Below are 19,246 nucleotides of genomic sequence, written 5' to 3'. Positions count from 1 at the left end.
CTGTCTGCTCCTTGAGCATGGAGCAGGGGCCCTAGCAGGAGCCATAGTTAAGTGTTAAGACAGAAGTGGCCCATAAGCTTGTTCCCAGGGAGTAGAGGGGAGCAGAAGTGGCCTAGAGATAGCGTGGGGGTGGCTGCTCGGGGAAGGGCAAGAATCTCTGGGGCCCACCAGATAGAAATGAGGGGTGCTTGCTCCACTCCAGCCTCTCAGTGTCCTTCATCTCTCAGGGTCAAGTGCCTCTTTGTTCCAGGCCTTTCCCTACACCATCTTTTTGCCTGGACTACTCTCCCCAACTTGGCCTGGATACCTCTTCCTCCTTTAGACCTCAGCCTGATGTCACTTTCTCAGGGAAGTTGTCCCTGGACCTTTGATCCAATTCCATCCTCCCCCAATATCACATTCTCCTAATACCCTGTTCTTTCCTTTCATAGCACTCCACAGAGCTCATACATATATACTTGTGCATTTACAGGTGACCAATGTTCATCTGTTCCTCACTAGAGTGTAAGCTTCAGGAGGGCAGGGCCCATGTCTGTTTGGTCACTATTGTGCCCCAGGGCCCAGCCTGGTGCTTGCACATTGGAGGCACTCAGTGAATGAATGAATGAGTAACTAAATGAATGAAGCACTGCCCTGGAGTAAAGGGAATCTGGGAGTCACCTATAACATGTAGCCTCAGTAACAGTTATCATTTGATCATGCCCGACTCTTCCCAGTAATGTCCTTGTTTTTATTTTATTTAATTACTAATTAATTAATTTATTTTTGAGACTGAGTCTCACTCTGTCACCCAGTCTGGAGTGCAGTGGCGCCATCTTGGCTCACTGAAACCTCGACCTCTGGGTTCAAGTGATTTTCCTGCGTCAGCGTCCGGAGTAGCTGGGATTACTAGTGCCCACCACCGTGCCCAGCTAATTTTTGTATTTTTAGTAGAAATGAGTTTCACCAAGTTGGCCAGGCTGGTCTCAAATTCCTGACCCCTCCTTGATCCACCCACCTTTGCCTCCCAAAGTGCTGGGATTATAGGTGTGAGCCGCCATATCTTTCCTGTCCTTGTTTTTACATATATTACAATCCATGAGGTGGGTATGATATTCCCATTTCACAGATGAAGGAAGAGTCACAGAGAATTTGATGACTTGTCCAAGTCACACAGTGTGTAAGTGGTAGAGTTGGTAAGAAATGTGTGCTGACTATGAATTTATCAGTTCCTTTTCCTTTCCTCTTCGACAGCTCCCGCATCTGTCTTTCTGCCCTTTGCCTAGAAGGGACCCACAGGAACTTACCCCAGGCGTGTGAGTTTGCAGGTAGGATGCCTGAGTCCCTTACAGAGCAGCTGCACGCCGACATCATCCAGGTCGTTCTGCTGCAGGTCTAGCTCCTTCAGGCTGGGGCTGGCGCTAAGCACAGAGGCCAGGGCTCGGCAGCAGCCAAACGTGAGGCCACAACTGACCAGCCTACAGGAAAGGTACATACCAGCCCAGGTCATTGTCCTGAGGGCTTGCTCTTCTGATCTACCTTCCTAGCATGTGTGGCCTTTTAGAGGTTTGGGGTGACATGCTGAGAAGATACAAACTTTCCTGACTTGCAGTAACCTGAGAGATTTTCACTTTCCTCTTGCAGCTACAGAACCCCTCAGGATGCTGGCACCCACCCTTTCTCAATCCTGTGTGATTCCCACTGATCCTATCCCCTCACTCTGTCCACATCGATGAGTGACTTACTCAATGTCCCACTTGTATACCTGGGTCTAATTGTTGTTTCTTTTTTTTGAGAAGTCTGACTCTGTGGCCTGGGCTGGACTACAATAGCGTAATCTCAGTTCATTGCAACCCCACCTCCCGGGTTCAAGTGATTCTCCTGCCTTAGCCTCCTGAGTAGCTGGGATTACAGGTGTGCACCACTATGCCTGGCTAATTTTTGTATTTTTAATACAGATGTGGTTTCACCATGTTGGCCAAGCTGATCTTGAACTTCTGGCCTCAGGTGATTGACCTGCCTTGGCCTCCTGAAGTGCTGAAATTACAGGCATGAACCACCGCGACCAGCCAACCTTGCTCCCCTCCCCTCCTCTCCCCTCCCTTCCCCTTTCCTTCCTTTTTGAGGAGTCTTGCTCTGCTACCCAGACAATGGTGTGATCTTGGCTCACTGCAACCTCCACCTTCTGGGTTCAAACGATTGTCCTGCCTTAGCCTCCCTCAGTAGCTGGGATTCTAGGTGCCCACCACCATGCCCAGCTAATTTTTATATTTTTAGTAGAGATAGGGTTTCACCATGTTGGCCAGGCTGTTCTCGAACTGACCTCAAATCTGCCCACCCAGACCACCCAAAATGCTGGGATTACAGGCACAAACCACATTGCCTGGCCTTGTTTCTACATGGTAGGGGGCATGGCTCTGCCCTTTCGAATGAGACAGAAAATCGAATTAAGTGGATACCAGTGATTTCAGCTTTCCATGGCAGAGTCTCATGCCAAGTGAGAGGACCTGTTATTCGGTAGATCACAGTTGGTGGGAACAGGAGAGGAATAGAAAAACACTGCTGCAGTCCTCATAGCTCTATGAAGTTGGCACTATCACCATCATCCTTTGTGGTAGTCTGTGAAAATGGCCACAAATTCTGCCCCTTGTCCCCACCTTGCATCCATGCCCCTTGATTCAACTTGGTTTCTCTTGTGCTATTTGGAGCCTGGAGGCCCCCTCCCTCTGTCCAGGGGTGGATGAGCTTCCTCCTGAGCCTCTACTGCCTGGCTGAGATCCAGTAGGCTCCTTCCACTCCCACAAAGCAGGTCTCACCTTCTCTCTGCCTGTCCCCTCCATCTGCCTCATGGTGGCAGGCAGCTCCCCCCACCTCCCCTGCACACCAGGAGCAATTACTGCAGTCGCTGTAGCTTGCAGCTTGGCCGTCTCAGTCCCTGGCAAAGATGTTTGGCTCCAGCATCTGTGAGCACATTGAAGCTCAGCTCCACCTCTGTCAGGGTCTGGTTGGTTCTCAGCCCAGAGGCAAGGTCCTTGCAGCCCTCAGCTGTGAGGCCACAGCCGGCCAACCTGTGGAAGACACAAACCCATGGCCTTGAGCTTACTCACCTGTTGATTCAACAAACACCCATAAGCACCCACTGATCACCCACTATGTGCCAGGCCTGTGGGCCAGGCAGAGGTCTAGAAAACCCAGGCCCCAGAAATGCACAGGCTACTTGGGGATAGACATAGAAACAAACAATAGTTTTTTAAAAATCTTTTTTGATTAACATTCTCCAACATTTTCCCACACGACTCAGAGTACAAGTCAAGGTCCTTTTCCTGGTCTACAGGGCCCTGGGGACTTGGATCCTCATCATCTCTGTCCTCATCTCTAATCTCTTTTAGCTCCATCCTCACTGGCCTTCTCTCTGTTCCTCACACACCCGAGGCACAGTTCCACCTAAGGCCTCTGCACCTGCTGCTTCTGCTGCTGCTTCTGCCCGGAACAATCTTCTGGAGCTGATATCTCATGGTTTGTTTCTCCACTTGTATAAGGTCTTTGCTCTGAAGGAAGTCACCTTGGGGACCTTTTGCCTCATCTTTCCACTTAAAATTGCACATCCACCTCCAGGCTCCCTGCTCCTTTCTGCTTTACTTTTTCTATAGCTCATGTCACTCACAATATATTTTACTTATTTATTTGGCTTCTCGTCCTCCTTCCCAACTAGAACTTAAGCTCCTTTAGAAAGGAATTTTGCCCATTTTCTTTCTTTTTGTTTGAGATGGAGTCTTGCTCTTTCGCCCGGGCTGGAGTGCAGTGCTGCGATCTCGGCTCCCTGCAACACCGCCCCCTGGGTTCAAGTGATTCTCCTGCCTCAGCTTCCTGAGTAGCTGGGATTACAGGCATGTGCCACCACACCCAACTAATTTTTGTAATTTTAGTAGAGACGAGGTTTTGCCACATTGGTCAGGCTGGCCTTTAAGTTCTGACTTCAGGGGTCCACCCACCTCAGTCTCCCAAAGTGTTAGGATTACAGGCATGAACCACCATGCCAGGCCCCATTTTCTAGTCATATCCCAGTGTCCAGAGCAGGATCTAGCATACAGTAGGTGCTTAGTAAGTATGTAGTAAATAAATGAATGAAATAGCAACAAAAGAGGGGCAAGTCAGGTACAGCTGAAGGCAGAGGAATGAGTGATTGCCAAGGCAGGGAGGAAAAGGTGAACCTTATATGAGTAGTACACGGAAGTGAGGGTGGAGGCAGGGGTGTGTATGGCTGGTAGGGCAGATGTGAAATCACAGCATGCAGTTAGTGTAGTGATGTTGGCATAAAGGCTACTCAGGTAGAGAGAAAGTTTGAGGGTAAAGCTAGAAAATATCACGATGGTGGTAGGTCTTGGATGCCATTATAAGATGTTGAAGCCTATTTCCCCAGGGCAGTGATGAGCCCATAAAAGTTTTTGAGGACATCAGTGATGTGGTCTCTGCATTGCTTTAGAAAAGTCCCTGAAGGAGGTTGCAGTGAGCCGAGATCGTGCCACTGGACTCCAGCCTGGGCGACAGAGCAGGACTCCATCTCCAAAAAAAAAAAGAGACAGATCTCTGAGGGGGCTGGATAGGGAGAGGCAGGAGGCAGGGCGTCTGGGTGGGAGGATGAACAACTGGGTCAGAGCAGTGACTTTTGGGAGATGTTTCAAGTAGACCCTGTGTTACTCAGTGGAGTCCAAGGAGGCTTCTAGATTGGATTCAGAGTAGAAGCTGCTGTCACTTACTGAGAAAGTAGATGTGAGAAGAGTGTCAGTTTCATTGGTGTACAACCAGGGCAGCTGCACAGGGCCCTGTGCTCAGAAGGACCTGCAATTGGCAGGGGTGTGAGGAGGACCCTTCTAGATTGAGGGTTAATGCTCTATGGACACCATCTTGAATTTCTTAATAATTTTGTCTTTGAATTTGTGTTTTGTAGGTGAAGTCTGATGGGACCATGGAGCCTCAGCTCATAGGTGGTCCCATCAGTGAGCTAGAATTAATCAGGCCCTGGCTTACCTGATACGGAAGAGGTAGGTGTTGCTGGGTCACCCCCTCACTGAGTCGTGTCCTGTTCTCCCATTGCTAACTATGTGAATTTGGCAAGTTGTTAATGTCCCTGGGCCTCTTAGGACAACTTAGGCACTAAGCACATAGCATACATGATCCTAAGTATATAGCATACATGATCCTAAGTACATAGCATACATGTCCTAAGTACATAGCATGCATGATCTCCTTTGACTTTGTAGCCAACTTGTGCAGTAGACATGGTGAATCCATGTTATTAATGAGTAAATCAAACTGAAACTTGATAAAGAAACCTACCTATAGTTTTCAATTTGTAACTGATAGAGGCAAGATTCGAACCTGTGTGTGTCTGGCTCCAGGGAAAGTTCTTCCCCAGCCCATTTCTTCATATATGGAAAACAGAAATAATTGTCCCTGCTCTGCTATTTTTGCACAGCTTTTTTTTTTTTTTTTTTTGGAAGGCCCAAGGAATTAATGGATATGAAGGTGTTTGGGTTTGAGATTCTAAAGTTCTATGCTAATGTTATAAAGAGTACACTGAAGATTGGTGTCTTCCTACAGGGGTGTGAAGTTTGAGGTAGAACCAGGATTCCTGAGTCCTACTCAAAAACATTTTTACTGGACTCTGGTGGTTCTCCTTGGGTAGGTTTTAGGGGTGGGTAGAGCGCCTCATATGGATATCGAAAATCCCAGCACAAGGCTAGGCTTGCCTCCTTACTCTGCCTGTTCAACTTCTCCCACTGTAACTCCTTTTCAATGAGCGACCTCTTGGTTGCTTTCCTTTCTTGCCATCTCCTTTCTCTCTTATCACTTTCTTTTCTTCACTTTCCTTGGAATGTAGCTTAGCCTCCATGATCCTTCACTGGCAGTGAATTTCTCACCCTCTGACCTTCCATCACATTCCCCTGGCTAACCCTGAACTCTACTATCTTCCCACTCTCCACCCCAACTCCTGCCTGTGCAATAGAGTAGGTGGCTGCCATCTTGAATCATGACCACAACCCTCACATGGGTTACAGCAATGCCTGACAGGCAGAGATCTCATGCTCTCCTCTGGCCATTTGAAGATCTTATCTTTTTCAAACCTCCAGCACCTCAATCCTCACACTAACTCCTAGTAAACAGCTCAAAATTCCTATTTCTCAGAGAAAAATCATGCCATCAGTAGGAACCTCTCAGCTTCTCGGAGTGAAACCTATCCTTATCTTCCCTGTCCTTATCTCCCCTCCTGTTACAGTAGAGAAACATTTCCCTCCTCTTCCAATCTTTCTCCTACTCGCTTCGTCTGAGGATAAAGAGCCATCAATAACTCCTTCTCCTTCTTGTATATTTTATCACTCCTCCTCCACTTACACTCAAACTGAGATCTTTTCCTTCTTAAATGCAAGTAAGCAGATGGACACACACATTTACTCAGCCCACCATCCCCTCTGCTTTAGTGTTTTCCTCCTTTTCACTACCAAAGTCTTTGAAGAAAGTATATTTGCAGTCTCATTTTTTACCTCTCTCTCCCTCTTTAATCCATTCCAGTCTGCATTCCAGCCTCTTCATGTTACATAAGCTACTTCTGCTGAGGTTATTCATGACTTTTCTATCTCTAATCCAGTGGACAAATTTCTGTCCTTATCTTACTTGACCTCCCAGCAGCAGTAGCGCCTGATGACCTCCTTGAGACCCTCTGTTCTGTTGGGTTCCATGACACCACTCTCTCCTGGTGTCCCTTTCATCTATGTGGCCCCTCCGTCTCAGACTTGTTTGTTGGCTCTTCTTTGTTGGGCCATTAAACACTGGGCTTGGGGTGTTCCCCAGGCTTGACATGCAATCTTATTTTTGCCCATGAATTTTTGAATCAGCTTGTCCATTTCTGCAATAATGGCAGCTGGGATTCTGATAGGGATTGTATTGAATCTGTAGATCAGTTTGGAGGGTATTGCCATTTTAATAATATCATGTCTTCCAATGTATGAACATGGGACATCTTTTCATTTATTTAGGTCTTATCTGTATATAATTTCTTTCAATCATTTTTGTTTTGTAGTTTCCAGTGTACAAGTTTTCTTTTGTTAAATTTATTGTTTTTCTATTTTAATTTTTGGATTATTCACTGCTGGTGTATAGAAGTACAACTAATTTTTGTATATTGTTTTTGTTTCCTGAAACCTTGTTGAAATCGTTAGCTTTTTTTTTTTTTTTTTTTTTTTAACAGGGTCTCCCTCTGTCACCCAGGTTGGAGTGCAGTCGCATAATCTCAGCTCACTGCTACCTCTGCCTACCAGGCTGAAGCGATTCTCCTACCTCAGCCTCCTGAGTAGCTGGGACTGCAGGTGTGTGCTACAATGCCTGGCTAATTTTTTGTATTTTTGATAGAGACAGGGTTTTGCCATATTGCCCAGGCTGGTCTTGAACTCCTGAACTCAAGGAATCCACCCATCTCAGCCTCCCAAAGTGCTGGGATTACAGGCATGAGCCACCATGCCTGGCCCTAATTTTAATATTTTAGATTTCTTAGGATTTTCTACATACAACGTCATGTCACCTGCAAATAATTACTTTCTTTTCAATCTAGAAGCCATTAATTTCATTTTCTTGCTTAATTGCCCTGGATGGAACCTTGAGTACAATGTTGAATAGAAATCGCAAGAACAGACATCTTTGTCTTATTCCTAATCTTAAGGAGAAAGCACTCAGTCATCCACCATTAAGTATAATGTTAGCTGTGGGTTTTTCACTGCTAACAACTTTATCAGGTTGATAAAGTTTCCTTTTATTTCTAGTTTGCTGAGTGTTATCAATGTGAAAGGTGTTGGGTTTTTGTCAAATGCTTTTTTTTTGTCTTTGAGATAATCATTAGTTTGTATTCTTTATTCTATTAACATGTTGCATTACATTGATCAATTTTCCTAGGTTAAACCCAATTTGCATTCTTGGAATAAATCCCATTTGGTCATGGTCTACAATCCTTTTGATATGTTGCCAGTATTTTGTTATGGAATTTCACATATATATATTCATAAGGGATGTTGACCTGTAGATTTTTTTTTCTTGTGATGCTTTTGATTATCTTAGTCTAATTTTGGTATCAGGGTAATATTGATCTCATAGAACGAATTGGCACATGTTCTCTTTTCTGATATTTTTGGAAGAGTTTGAAAAGATAAGTGTTAATTCTTCTTTAAATATTTGGTAGAATTCGCCAGTAAAACCACCTGGGTCTGGGCTTTGCTTGTTTCATAGAAAGTTTTTTACTTAATAATTCAATGTCTGTGTTTGTTATAGGTCTATTAAGATTTTGTGTTTGTTCAAGTCAGTTAAGGTATTTGTGTTTTTCTGGAAGTTGGCCCATTTCATCTGGGTTATCTAATTTGTTGGCTTACAATATTTCATAATATTCCCTTATAATTCTTTTATTACTGTAAGTTCAGTTGTGATGCCCCATATTTTATTTCTGTATTTAGTAATCTGAATCTTCTCACTTTTAATTTTAGTTAGTTCAGCTAAAAGCTGTCAATTTTGTTGGTATTTTTAAAGAATTAACTTAGTTTCATGGATTTTCTGAATTGTTTTCTATTCTCTGTTTCATTTATCTCTACTCTAGTCTTTATTATTTCTTTTCCCCTGCTTGCTTTTGGTTTTGTTTGCTTTTTTTAAAAAAAATTTCTTTACTAACATGAAAGACCTAAGGAAAAAAATTGTTAAAGTTTAGGTTACTGATTTGAGATTCTTCCTCTTCTTCTTCTCTTTCGTTTTCTTTAATAGGCTTTATTTTTTAGAGTAGTTTTAGATTCACAGTAAAATTGGGCAAAAAGTACAGAGAGTTCCCATATACTCCCTGTCCCCACATCCCTCATACAATCTTTCCCACTACTGGCATGCTGTGCATTAGTACATTGTGGTGAAATTTGTTACAATTGATAAACTGACATGGACACATCATCACCTGAAGTCCATAGTTTACATTAGGGCTCACTCTTGGTGTACATTCTGTGGATTTTGACAGCTGTATAATAATACATACTAACGCTAACCCTAACCTTAATTCTAACCCTAACCCATGATTATAGTAGATAGAATAGTTTCACTGCCTAAAACTCTTCTGTGCTCTATTAATTCCACTTTTCCCTCAAGCTCTGGAAATCACTAACCTTTTAATTAGCTCCTTGGTTTTGCCTTTTCCAGAATGTCATATAGTTGGAGTCATACAGCCTGTAGCCTTTTCAGATTGGCTTCTTTTAGTAATGTGCATTTAAAATTTCTCCATATCTTTTTGCAGCTTCATAGTTTATTTCTTTTTAGCATTGAATAACAGTCCATTGTCTGTTTGTACCTCAATTTATTTGTCCATTCACTTCCTGAAGGACATCTTGCTTCCAAGTTTTGGCAATTATGAACAAAGCTGTTGTAAACATGCATATGCAGGTTTTTGTGTGGACAGAGGTTTTCAATTCATTTGGGTAAATATCAAGGAGTGCAACAGCTGGATCATATGGTGAAAGTATATTTTGTTTTATAGAAAACTGCCAAACTGTATTCCAAAGTGGCTGTATCATTTTCCATCCCCACTAGCAATGAATAAGATTTCCTGTTGTTCTACATCCTCACCAGCATTTGGTGCCATCAGTGTTTTGGATTTTGGCCATTCTAATAGGTGTGTATTGGTATCTTTTCTTTTTCTTCATTAATTTTTAAAACATTTTGAGTATTTTTTTTAGAGATAAAGTCTGTCTCTGTTGCCCAGCTTCGAGTGCAGTGGCATAATCATATCTCACTGTAATATTGAGCTCCTGGGCTCAAGTGAATCCTCCACCTCAGCCTCCCAAGTAGCTAGGACAACAGGCACATATCATCATTCTCAACTAATTTTTTATTTTATGTTTTTGTAGAGACAGGGTCTCTCTATGTTTCCCAGGCTGGTCTTAAACTCCTGACCTAAGGCAATTGTCCTGCCTTGGCCTTCCAGACCTTTGGGATTATAGGCATGAGACACCATGTCTGGCCCACCATGTCTTTTCCCTCCTGCTTCACTTAGTTCAATCCTCTGTATTCTTCAGACCTCCCTCAAGCCTCACTTTATGAGATAATTTTGTGTGTGTGTGTGAGGAAAACATCCTGTCTGTGTTTGTTTAGCAAAGTCACACTGGCCAGAGAGGGCCTCAACGAATATCTGATGAATTCAAAGGCAAATCCCTCAGGCCAGACTCAGTTTCTGCCTTGGATCTCCTCCTTATCCTTGCTTCAGAACAGAACCCAGGCCAGACTCACCGCAGGGTCTCCAGGAGGCAGCGAGGGTATCTCAGGGTCTCACAAAGACTCTGCACTGCAGAGAGGCTAAGCAAGTTTCCACTTAGGTCCAGCTCCTTCAGGCTTCCGGTGACCTTCAGAACGGAGAAGAGAATCTGCCAATAGGCGTCTGTGGCTGGGACCCACCTGAACCTGAGGGAGAGAGAGGAGGACAGGAGAGATGTGTTGCGTGTGTGGGGGGGTTTGAGGTGCCCAGCCCTGCACAACACAGTTGGGCTCTGTCCCCCTGAGCACCAGACCACAGCAGGCAGTGCCATCCCCAGTACTGACCAGCCTCCCTATCTGCTCTTGTCACCCAGGGCTAGATCCCTCTCCTCCATGTGACTCCTCATTCTACAGCCCTTACCATAGGACACTGAAGTGTTCACTTTGTGTGTCTGTTTCTCCCTCAGTCTTAGAGTTCCTTGAGGGCAGACACAGACACTTGTCTTTTTTTTTTTTTTTTTTTTAAATCTTCGGTGCTCAGTATAAGTCGTGGCCTCTTGCTGTGCGGGGGCAAGGAGCAGAGGCAAGTAGCTGCCTACACATGGGCTCTGCATCTCTGTGCCTCACTCTGTCTCCTTGGCTGTAAAAACAGGACAGCAATAGCATCTGCTGCAGAGGGGTGTGTGAGGATTAACAACTACTACAGAGTAACCCAAAAGTCCTAGAGCAGTTTAAGTTTTAATAATTGTGGAAGTACAAGTACTACAAACATATAGAAAAAGCCAGCTGAGTGCAGTGGCTCATGCCTATAATCCCAGTACTTTAGGGGGTAGAGGCAGGAAGATTGATTGAGCTCAGGAGTTTGAGACCAGCCTGGGCAACATAGTAAGATCCTGTTTCCACAAAAAATTAAAAAAAAAAACATAGCCAATGTGGTGGTGTGCACCTGTAGTCCTAGCTACTCAGGAGCCTGAGGTGGGAGAATGGCTTGAACCTGGAAGGCCAATGTTGCACAGTGAGGTATGGTCATGCTACTGCACTATTCCTAGGAGACACAGCGAGATTCCATCACACACACACACACACACACACACACACACACAGAGAGAGAAGAAAAAAAGCCATAAATGAGGCTGGATGCGGTAGCTCATGCTTGTAATCCCAGCACTTTGGGAGGCTGAGGCGGGTGGATCACCTGAATTCAGGGGTTCGAGACCAGCCTGGCCAACACGGTGAAACCTCATCTCTACTAAAAATACAAAAATTAGACAGCCGGCGGTGGTAACAGGCGCCTGTAATCCCAGCTACTTGGGAGGCTGAGCCAGGAGAATCGCTTGAACCCAGGGGGTGGGGGTTGCAGTGAGCAGAGATTGTGCCATTGTCCTCTAGCCAGGGAAACAAGGGTGAGACTTATCTCAAAACCAAAAAAAAAAAAAAAAAGCCATAAATGAAGGTTTATTTGAATTTCTTTTACACTTGCTTAGTTTTATGAAACTTGAAAAATACATTTAAAATTTTTTATTTCTGTCAGCATTTGCCATCTTTAATCAAGAGGACTAGAAAAAAATTAAGTTTATATTGAAAATGCACAATGCTTAATCACAACCTGAAACCTCTCATCCTGCCATCTTCATTTCCTTAATATCTCTGGTTGGTTCTCCTTTCCCTTCCCACAGCCCTTGGCCAATCTCCACCCTTTCTTCCTGAACTTTCACTTTGTTTATAGTAGCCTCCTTACTCTTCTCTCTGCCTTGCCTAGCTGACTCACTTCCTTTAAAATTTCCCCTCCCACTTGCAGCTGAAGCCTCTGACTTTCCCATGGAATTCTCTTTAAGGCTCTACTTGCTCCCGCCTATCCCAAACTGTCTTCTCTGGTCTGGTGTTCCTGGTTCCCCTTAACCATCCCAGTAGCCACCCCTGGCCAGTCACCATCTGGCCTCTGCCTCTGGCTGCTTAAAACTCTTCTGAACGTCTCCCATTGGTCCACTGCCACTTGGAATATCTGTATCCACATCCTTTATGGCCTACGTCACATTTATAATTATGAACAACTAGAAACAGCTTACAATGGCCAAGAATAGGAGAATGGTCAAATCAGCCATGGCACTTCCCTATGGAATAGCATGTGGTCATTCAAAAATGGTGTTGTATCAGACTACTTAAAAATATAAGAAGGGCCAGGCATGGTGGCTTATGCTTATAATCCTAGCACATTGGAAGGTTGAGGCATGCGGATCATTTGAGGTCAGGAAATCGAGACCAGTCTGGCCAACGTGGTGAAACCCCATTTCTATTAAAAAGACAAAAAAAAATTAGCTGGGTGTGGTGGCGCACACCTGTAATCCCAGCTGCTTGGGAGGCTGAGGAACGAGAATTGCTTGAACTCGAGAGGCAAAGGTTGCAGTGAGTGAAAGGCGCGCCACTGCACTCCAGCCTGGGTGTCACAGCATGATTCTGTCTCAAAAAAAAAAATAATAAAAAAATATATATTTTAATGAACATGAGTATTGTGAGAAAAAGTTTAAAAAATATGAATATAAAGACCCACATCAAATATTTCTCCCTCTGAGAATCTTTTTTTTTTTTTGTCCACTCATGTGACTACTCCCTTCCTTGGGCCACACCACAGTACCTTGTCCATATCTCTACTGTTGTAGGCATCACAGCCTGTTGTCAGTATTAAATGAATGTTTGTCTTCTCCCCTATTTTTTGAGCTCCTGAGGGCAGGGATTGTGCTCTTTTTTGGTGTGTTTTTGTTTCTGTTTCTGAGACGGAGTCTTGCTCTGTTGCCAGACTGGAGTGCAGTGGCAAGAGATCAGCTTATTACAACCTTCAAGCAATTCTCCTGCCTCAGCCTCTGGAATAGCTGGAACTATAGGCATGAGCCACCATGCCCAGCTAATTTTTGCATCTTTATTTACTTTTTATTTATTTATTGAGATGGAATCTTGCTCTTGTCGTCTAGGCTGGAGTGCAATGGCACAATCTTGGCTCACTGCAACCTCCGCTTCCCACATTCAAGTGATTTCCTTCCTCAGCCTTCCGAGTAGCTGGAATTACAGGTGCCTGCCACTATGTCTGGCTAATTTTTGTGTTTTTAGTAGATACGGGGTTTCACCATGTTGGCCAGGATGGTCTCAATCTCTTGACCTTGTGATCCTCCCACCTTGGCCTCCTAAAGTGCTGGGATTCTAGGTGTGGGCCACCATGCCCGGCCAGGATTGTGCTTTTTAATCTGTGATCTGTAGGGCCTGGCAAAGAATCAGTGCTTAATAAATGTGGAATGAATCATTTAAAGTAGGACACAAACACATACCAATACCATGTGATCTATACTGTGGCAGAGGTTGGGGAACCGGGATGGGGAAGTTCTGAGTGTTGCTGGGCTGGAGAATGCCTAGAGGAAGCTGCTCTTGCGAAACCAGAGAGTGGGTTTCATGCTGAGTGCCTGGGGCAACAGTGGCACCACAGTCACAAAGAATTATGAAGTCAGTTTTGCAGGGAAAAATAGCAAACTTTTTTTTTTTTTTTGAGACAGAGTCACTGTCACCCAGGCTGGAGTGCAATGGCGTAATCTCAGCTCCCAGGTTCAAGCAATTCTCCTGCCACAGCCTCCTGAGTAGGTGGGACTACAGGTGCCCACAACCACACCTGGATAATTTTTGTATTTTTAGTAGAGATGGAGTTTCACCATGTTGGCCAAGATGGCCTCGATCCCTTGACCTCGTGATCCGCCTGCCTCAGCCTCCCAAAGTGCTGAGATTACAGGTATAAGCCACAGTGCCTGGTCAGGAAACTCCTTTTGAGAGCTGATGGGGAAGATCTCAGGGCCAATGTCGTTGTCATCGAGAGGGTTTCTGAAACAGCTGGAGGAGCAATTTGAGAGAATGAATGGCCAGAGAGAGGAGCAGGGGTGGGGGGGCTGCCTGATCCTTGGGGAGTGTAGGGGTAGCTAAGGTCAGCTGGAAGCTGGGAACAGGTCCAGGAGAGAAGATGGGCAGTCATTCTAAGGGTAGGAGAAGAGGTAGCAGCATAAGGCGGGGCCCAGCGTCCTCTCCAGAAGCAAGCAGAGTCTGCCCCACAGTTGGACACTACAGAGGAGCTTAGGTGGACAGAGCATAGTGGTCAGATTGGGCAGTTAGACGTCACTGGCGACCCTGATTCTTTAGCCACCCCCGCCCCCAACCAGGCTCAGTGAGAGTGCCTCTGGTGCTCAGGACACTTGGGCTTATGGATTGACAGAGGAGCTGGAGACACGGTGGGTAGAGTACTCACAGGACTACCCTGTCAAGGCTCCATGCTGGTCCATGCTGCCTGCCCTCAATCAGTTGAAGCTTCTTCACGTGGTGGCAGAATTTAATGCAGAAAGTGCACACCAGGAGCTCCATGTCTGTTTCCACACACATGCACACTTCTTGGAAATGGGCCATCATTTGTGTCAGGAACTTTTTGCCCTGAGTCTCGTACAAACAGTGGAGGAACTCCAGAGAGTGTGACTGCAGTGGGGGCTGCAGGAACTGGGTGCACTGCAGAAGCCTCTTCTTCCTCTCCTGAGACAGTCGGCAGTCAAAGATGTTCTCCATCTCTCTTGCCCCCTGTTCACTTAACAGGCCCAATAGGAAACGTGTGGTTGGTGCCCTGAACAGGTCATGTGTTCCATATGTTTCTAGCAACTTTCCCAAACCCATGATGTGATTAGAATGTTCACTTCCCCCCTTCTTATCCTCCAAGGCACAGGACATTCCTGCAAAGAACTCCTGGAAACAGAGGTGAATGAAGCTGTAGCTCAGAGGGATGGGGTGCTCTTGAAGAATACCCATCTTCAAGAGGGAGGAGATGATGGCCCCATCTAACCCATGCTTCTTGAGGTCATCTGGACTGAAAAGGGTCTTTCTTTGCCAGATGCCCTCAGCAGCCAGGGAGCAGAAGCCCCGGAGCTGGGACCCCAATGGCTGAGCTTGGAGAGCCTGGGAAAAGTAATGCAGACAGAGGGTCGTGGTGGTCTTGGAGGTCAGTGTGAGTTCTTCCTTCTGCTTCATCTGCTGCATCAGGCAAGTGCAGGCCAGCCAGGACACCCAGGGCACGAGACACAGGGCCCAGAGTTCTTTGTTTGATTTGACCAACCTAAAGGCTCTACTTGCTTGCCTTTCATCTGTGAAATATTTGTAGAAATACTCCTTCCTGCTGGACTCAGAGAACCCCAGGACCTCTACCCAACGTGCCTGCTCCAAAGAAGGAATGAGACTCTGCAGAGCTGTGGTCCGAGCAGTGATCAGGAAGGATGCCTTGGGAAGTATGCTTTTCCCCAGCAAACTGCCCAGCAGTGCATCCGCTGGCTGCGGCTGGCTCCAGTGCAGACAGAGTTCGGGACTCTGCTCCTCCAAGACCCATTTTGGTTCATCCACACCATCGAGGATGAAGAGTAGCCGCTCTGGCCTAGACAGGATCTGTCTTATGGGAGCCTGAGTGGCTGTCCAGTCTTTTCCAATGAGCTCAGCAAGACTCAGCACCTTGGACTGGGCCAGCTCTCTGCAGCTGAAGTAGAAGACATGTTGGAAGCAATCCCTATACAGCTGGCCTCTCCCCCAGGCCTCCCTCACCCACCTGGCCAGTGTTGACTTCCCAATTCCAGCAGCCCCCTGCAGTATGACTACGCGAGGTTCCTGGGTATCTAGGCCTGGGCCAAATAAGTCTCCGATCTCAATTAAATGTCCTTGATCCTCCTCCATATTATGAAGCAATCTTCCCCTGACCAGGCACTCATGGCTTCTGGGGTGAGGCCTTTGTAGAAGTAGCAGCTGTGTAAATTTTTGGTTCAAATCCTCATTTTTCCAGGACCATGTGGAACAGGGGCTCTCCCTCCACAGGCTCTGGTCTCTTTCTCTGATTCCTAAGGGAGGGAAAGAAGGAACATAAAGATAGAGAATAGAATAATTAATTAAAAACTGTTTTAGGCACCTACTCCAAGCCACACACTACACTGGCTGCAGACACTGGTATGTTCTTGCCATGTGGTAGAAGGAACATGTGCTTTGGGGTAGAAGATCCCAGTTCAAGTCTTGACTCAACCAGGTCATACTCCCTGAATGACTTTTCATCACTGAATATTTATTAAGTGCTTACTATGTGCCAGGTGCTGCTGTAGGGGGCTGGGGATAAAGAGTGAACAAAACAGACATAACTCTCTGTCCTCACTAAGCTCATGATGCTGGCCATTAGCTCCTATGAGCCTCAGTTTTCTCATCCATAAGCTGGGGGTTGTAGGAGGTCACGGAGGAGTGGAGGAGATAGTGGAGTATGTAGCAGATGCTGACAGCATCCCCTGAGCACCCGCTGTTGCAGTACCTGCCCCTTGGCAGCAGCTTTGGTTATCTGTCTCAGGGCCAGAAATACTGGGGGATAGTACTGCAGTCCAGAAGATGCCCTTAGTGGACAACAGATGGGGGTCCCTCACCCCCAGGGCAGATAACACTCAGGCATGTTCTGTGTCCCAGACATCCGCAGCAGCATGGAACCTCAGTTGCTCGTAAGGTAACCTGCTCCATAATCTACCTTTCTTGGGCTTCCCTGCCTTACTTCTTTCTCCTGTTGATGTTTTTCAGCAATCACTGCCCCAATAAACTACCTGCAAGCAAATCCAGTCTCAGGCTTCTGGGCAAGCCCAACCTGAGACAGATGGAAGATGCCTCCTGACCTGTGAGGAGCAGAGCTCATGTATGTGATTGTTTCCCAGGGACAGACCTCAGGCTCCTGTCTTAGTCAGACTCCAAATAGAACAACAGTCACAACTTCTGTTCTTCACAATATTTTGAGTGCCTCTTACTTCTCTCCTTAGGTGAATTGTATTGTATTTTATTTATTTTTTTGAGACAGAGTTTCACTCTTGTTACCCAGGCTGGAGTGCAGCAGCATGATCTCAGCTCACTGCAACCTCTGTCTCCCAGGTTCAAGTGATTCTCTTGTGTCAGCCTCCTGAGTAGCTGGGATTACAGGCATCTGCCATCATGCCTTGCTAATTTTTGTATTTTCATTTCACCATGTTGGCCATGCTGGTCTCAAACTCTGGACTTCAAGTGATCCACTCATCTTGGCCTCCCAAAGTGCTGGGATTACAGGCGTAAGCCACTGTGTCTGGTCTTTTAGGTGAATTTTAGAGAGGATGCAGGTGACTCATCCTGCATCCAGGGATGAAGCCCTGGCCATTCTAGAAACCTGCTGGGGCTCCAAAGTTCAAGGTTACCTGTCCTGCATCTGCAGGTGTGCTGAGGAAATCTGGGGAGAGTGGGGCCAATTCACACAGTTAGCACTGGTGAGACTGGTGAGGGTGTGGTATTCAGACAGCTACCCCACCTCTGAAGTAATTATCTATAGACCTGCTTTTCCTGTCTCCTGTGGGAACATTTCCAGCAATGTGAAAACCTACAAGCCTCAGGATGACCATCCAGGGTTACGGCCATGGCCCTCCCTGCTGAGAATGTGCCTGTCTGAGGTGCCACAGGAGGGCTTTGCTCTTCTAGATGCCACATTCTCTAGAACCTCCTGGTTTTCATGGCTCTGTTACCATGCGTGTAGCTAAATCCTCTTGAAAAGCCAGACTAAAAATTGTACCCTTATCCTTGATACCTCTAACAAGTTTCATTTTAATGTTATACTCCTGACCAAAGTGTTGGTAAACTCTGGTCAACTCCACAAAAACAGGTGGCTGACTGGATTTGGCTGAAGTTTGCCAACCCAAGCCAGCTACCTGTTTTTGTACAGCCTGTGAGTTAAGAATGATTGTTACATTTTTAAATGGTTGGAAAAAAAATCAAAAGAAAAATAATATTTTATGCATGTGAAAATAACATTTAAAATTTATTGTTCCTGAGTATAGTTTTATTGGAATACAGCCATGCCCACTTATTTATGTCCATGGCTGCCTTCAGGCTATGAGGGCAGACCTGAATACTTACAACAGAGACCCTATGGCCTACAAACACTAAAACATTTACTATCTTTTTTTTTTTTTTTTTTTTTTGATGGAGTCTCACTTTGTAGCCCAGGAATGCAGTGGTATGATCTTGACTCACTGCAACATTCATCTCCCACATTCAAGCAATTCTTTTGTCTCAGCCTCCTGAGTAGCTGGGATTACAGGCGTGTGCCACCATACCCAGCTAATTTTCAAATTTTTAGTAGAGCTAGGGTTTTGCCACGTTAGCCAGGCTGGTCTCAAACTCCTGACCTCAAGTGATCTGCCCACCTCGCCCTCCCAAAATGCTGGGATTATAGGCATGAGCCATCATGCCCGACCTACTATCTTGTCTTTTACCCAAACAAGTTTTCCTACCTTTTCTCTTAATAGATTAAACAGCATGCCATGTAGTTTTTATACTTGCCATGAAACTGTTCTTCAGGTTATTTTGTTCAGGTTCCCCACTTGGACAGCAGTGGGGGTGATTCTGCCCACCCCTGCCACTGGTTGCCAGGCAGGCAACGTCTGCTAGCAGTACTGCTGCTGTCTAAACTCAACCAGCAGAGGCAAACTCCTGGTGCCCTGGGGAAACACTCTGAAGGCAGGGTGGGTGACTCCACCCACCACCACCTCCCCTAGCCAGACAGGCCATGTCTGCTAGAGCTTCCAGCCCAGCGGTCCTCCTTCTGTCTAAATCCAGCTGAGGGGTGCAGCCTCCTATTGCTGCCTTTGCTGTGCAGAAGCTTTTTAACTTGATGTGATCCTGTTTGTCCATGTTTGCTTTGGTTGCCTATGCTTCTAGGGTATTACTCAAGAAATCTTTGCAGACCAATGTCCTGGAGATTTTCCTAATGGTTTTTTGTAGCAGTTTGTTGTTTGAGGTCTTAGATTTAAGTTTCTAGTCAAATTTTTGATGTGCTTTGCCTGGTTTTGGTATCACAGTAATATTGGCCTCAGAGAATGAGTCTGGTAATATTCCTTCCTCCTCTATGTTTTGGAATAGTTTCAGTAGAAATGATATTAGTTTTTTTTTTTTTTTTTTTTTTTTT

At 45.6% G+C, this 19,246-nt stretch overlaps 1 protein-coding gene and 1 long non-coding RNA gene across 3 annotated transcripts in view; one reads left to right on the top strand and one right to left on the bottom strand.

Moving 5' to 3' along the window:
- LOC116553060 overlaps positions 1–19,246 on the top strand; it is a 113,117-nt gene that overhangs the window by 18,117 nt on the left and 75,754 nt on the right. Inside the window, exons 2-3 of one of the 2 annotated variants that reach the window (XR_004269616.1) lie at positions 4,928–5,021; positions 14,975–15,050. This is a non-coding gene — a long non-coding RNA (uncharacterized LOC116553060). Of the gene's footprint in view, positions 1–4,927; positions 5,022–14,974; positions 15,051–19,246 lie in introns of those variants that run through there. The other variant, XR_004269617.1, reaches the window with a different exon arrangement.
- The window catches only part of NLRP1 (NLR family pyrin domain containing 1), a 60,168-nt gene that overhangs the window by 22,142 nt on the left and 18,780 nt on the right, over positions 1–19,246 (bottom strand). The window contains exons 4-7 of the mRNA XM_032280157.1: positions 14,519–16,133; positions 10,279–10,449; positions 2,877–3,047; positions 1,287–1,457 (exon numbers count right to left, since the gene is read on the bottom strand). Coding sequence (XP_032136048.1) covers positions 1,287–1,457; positions 2,877–3,047; positions 10,279–10,449; positions 14,519–16,133 — 2,128 coding nt within the window. The remainder of the gene's footprint in view (positions 1–1,286; positions 1,458–2,876; positions 3,048–10,278; positions 10,450–14,518; positions 16,134–19,246) is intronic.

The sequence above is a fragment of the Sapajus apella genome, unplaced genomic scaffold (assembly GCF_009761245.1).
Source record: "Sapajus apella isolate SASKATOON/1434 unplaced genomic scaffold, GSC_monkey_1.0 scaffold12, whole genome shotgun sequence".
NCBI lineage: Eukaryota > Metazoa > Chordata > Mammalia > Primates > Cebidae > Sapajus > Sapajus apella.
Note: the sequence above shows the minus strand (reverse complement) of the source record. Positions and strands in the feature narration are given on the sequence as shown.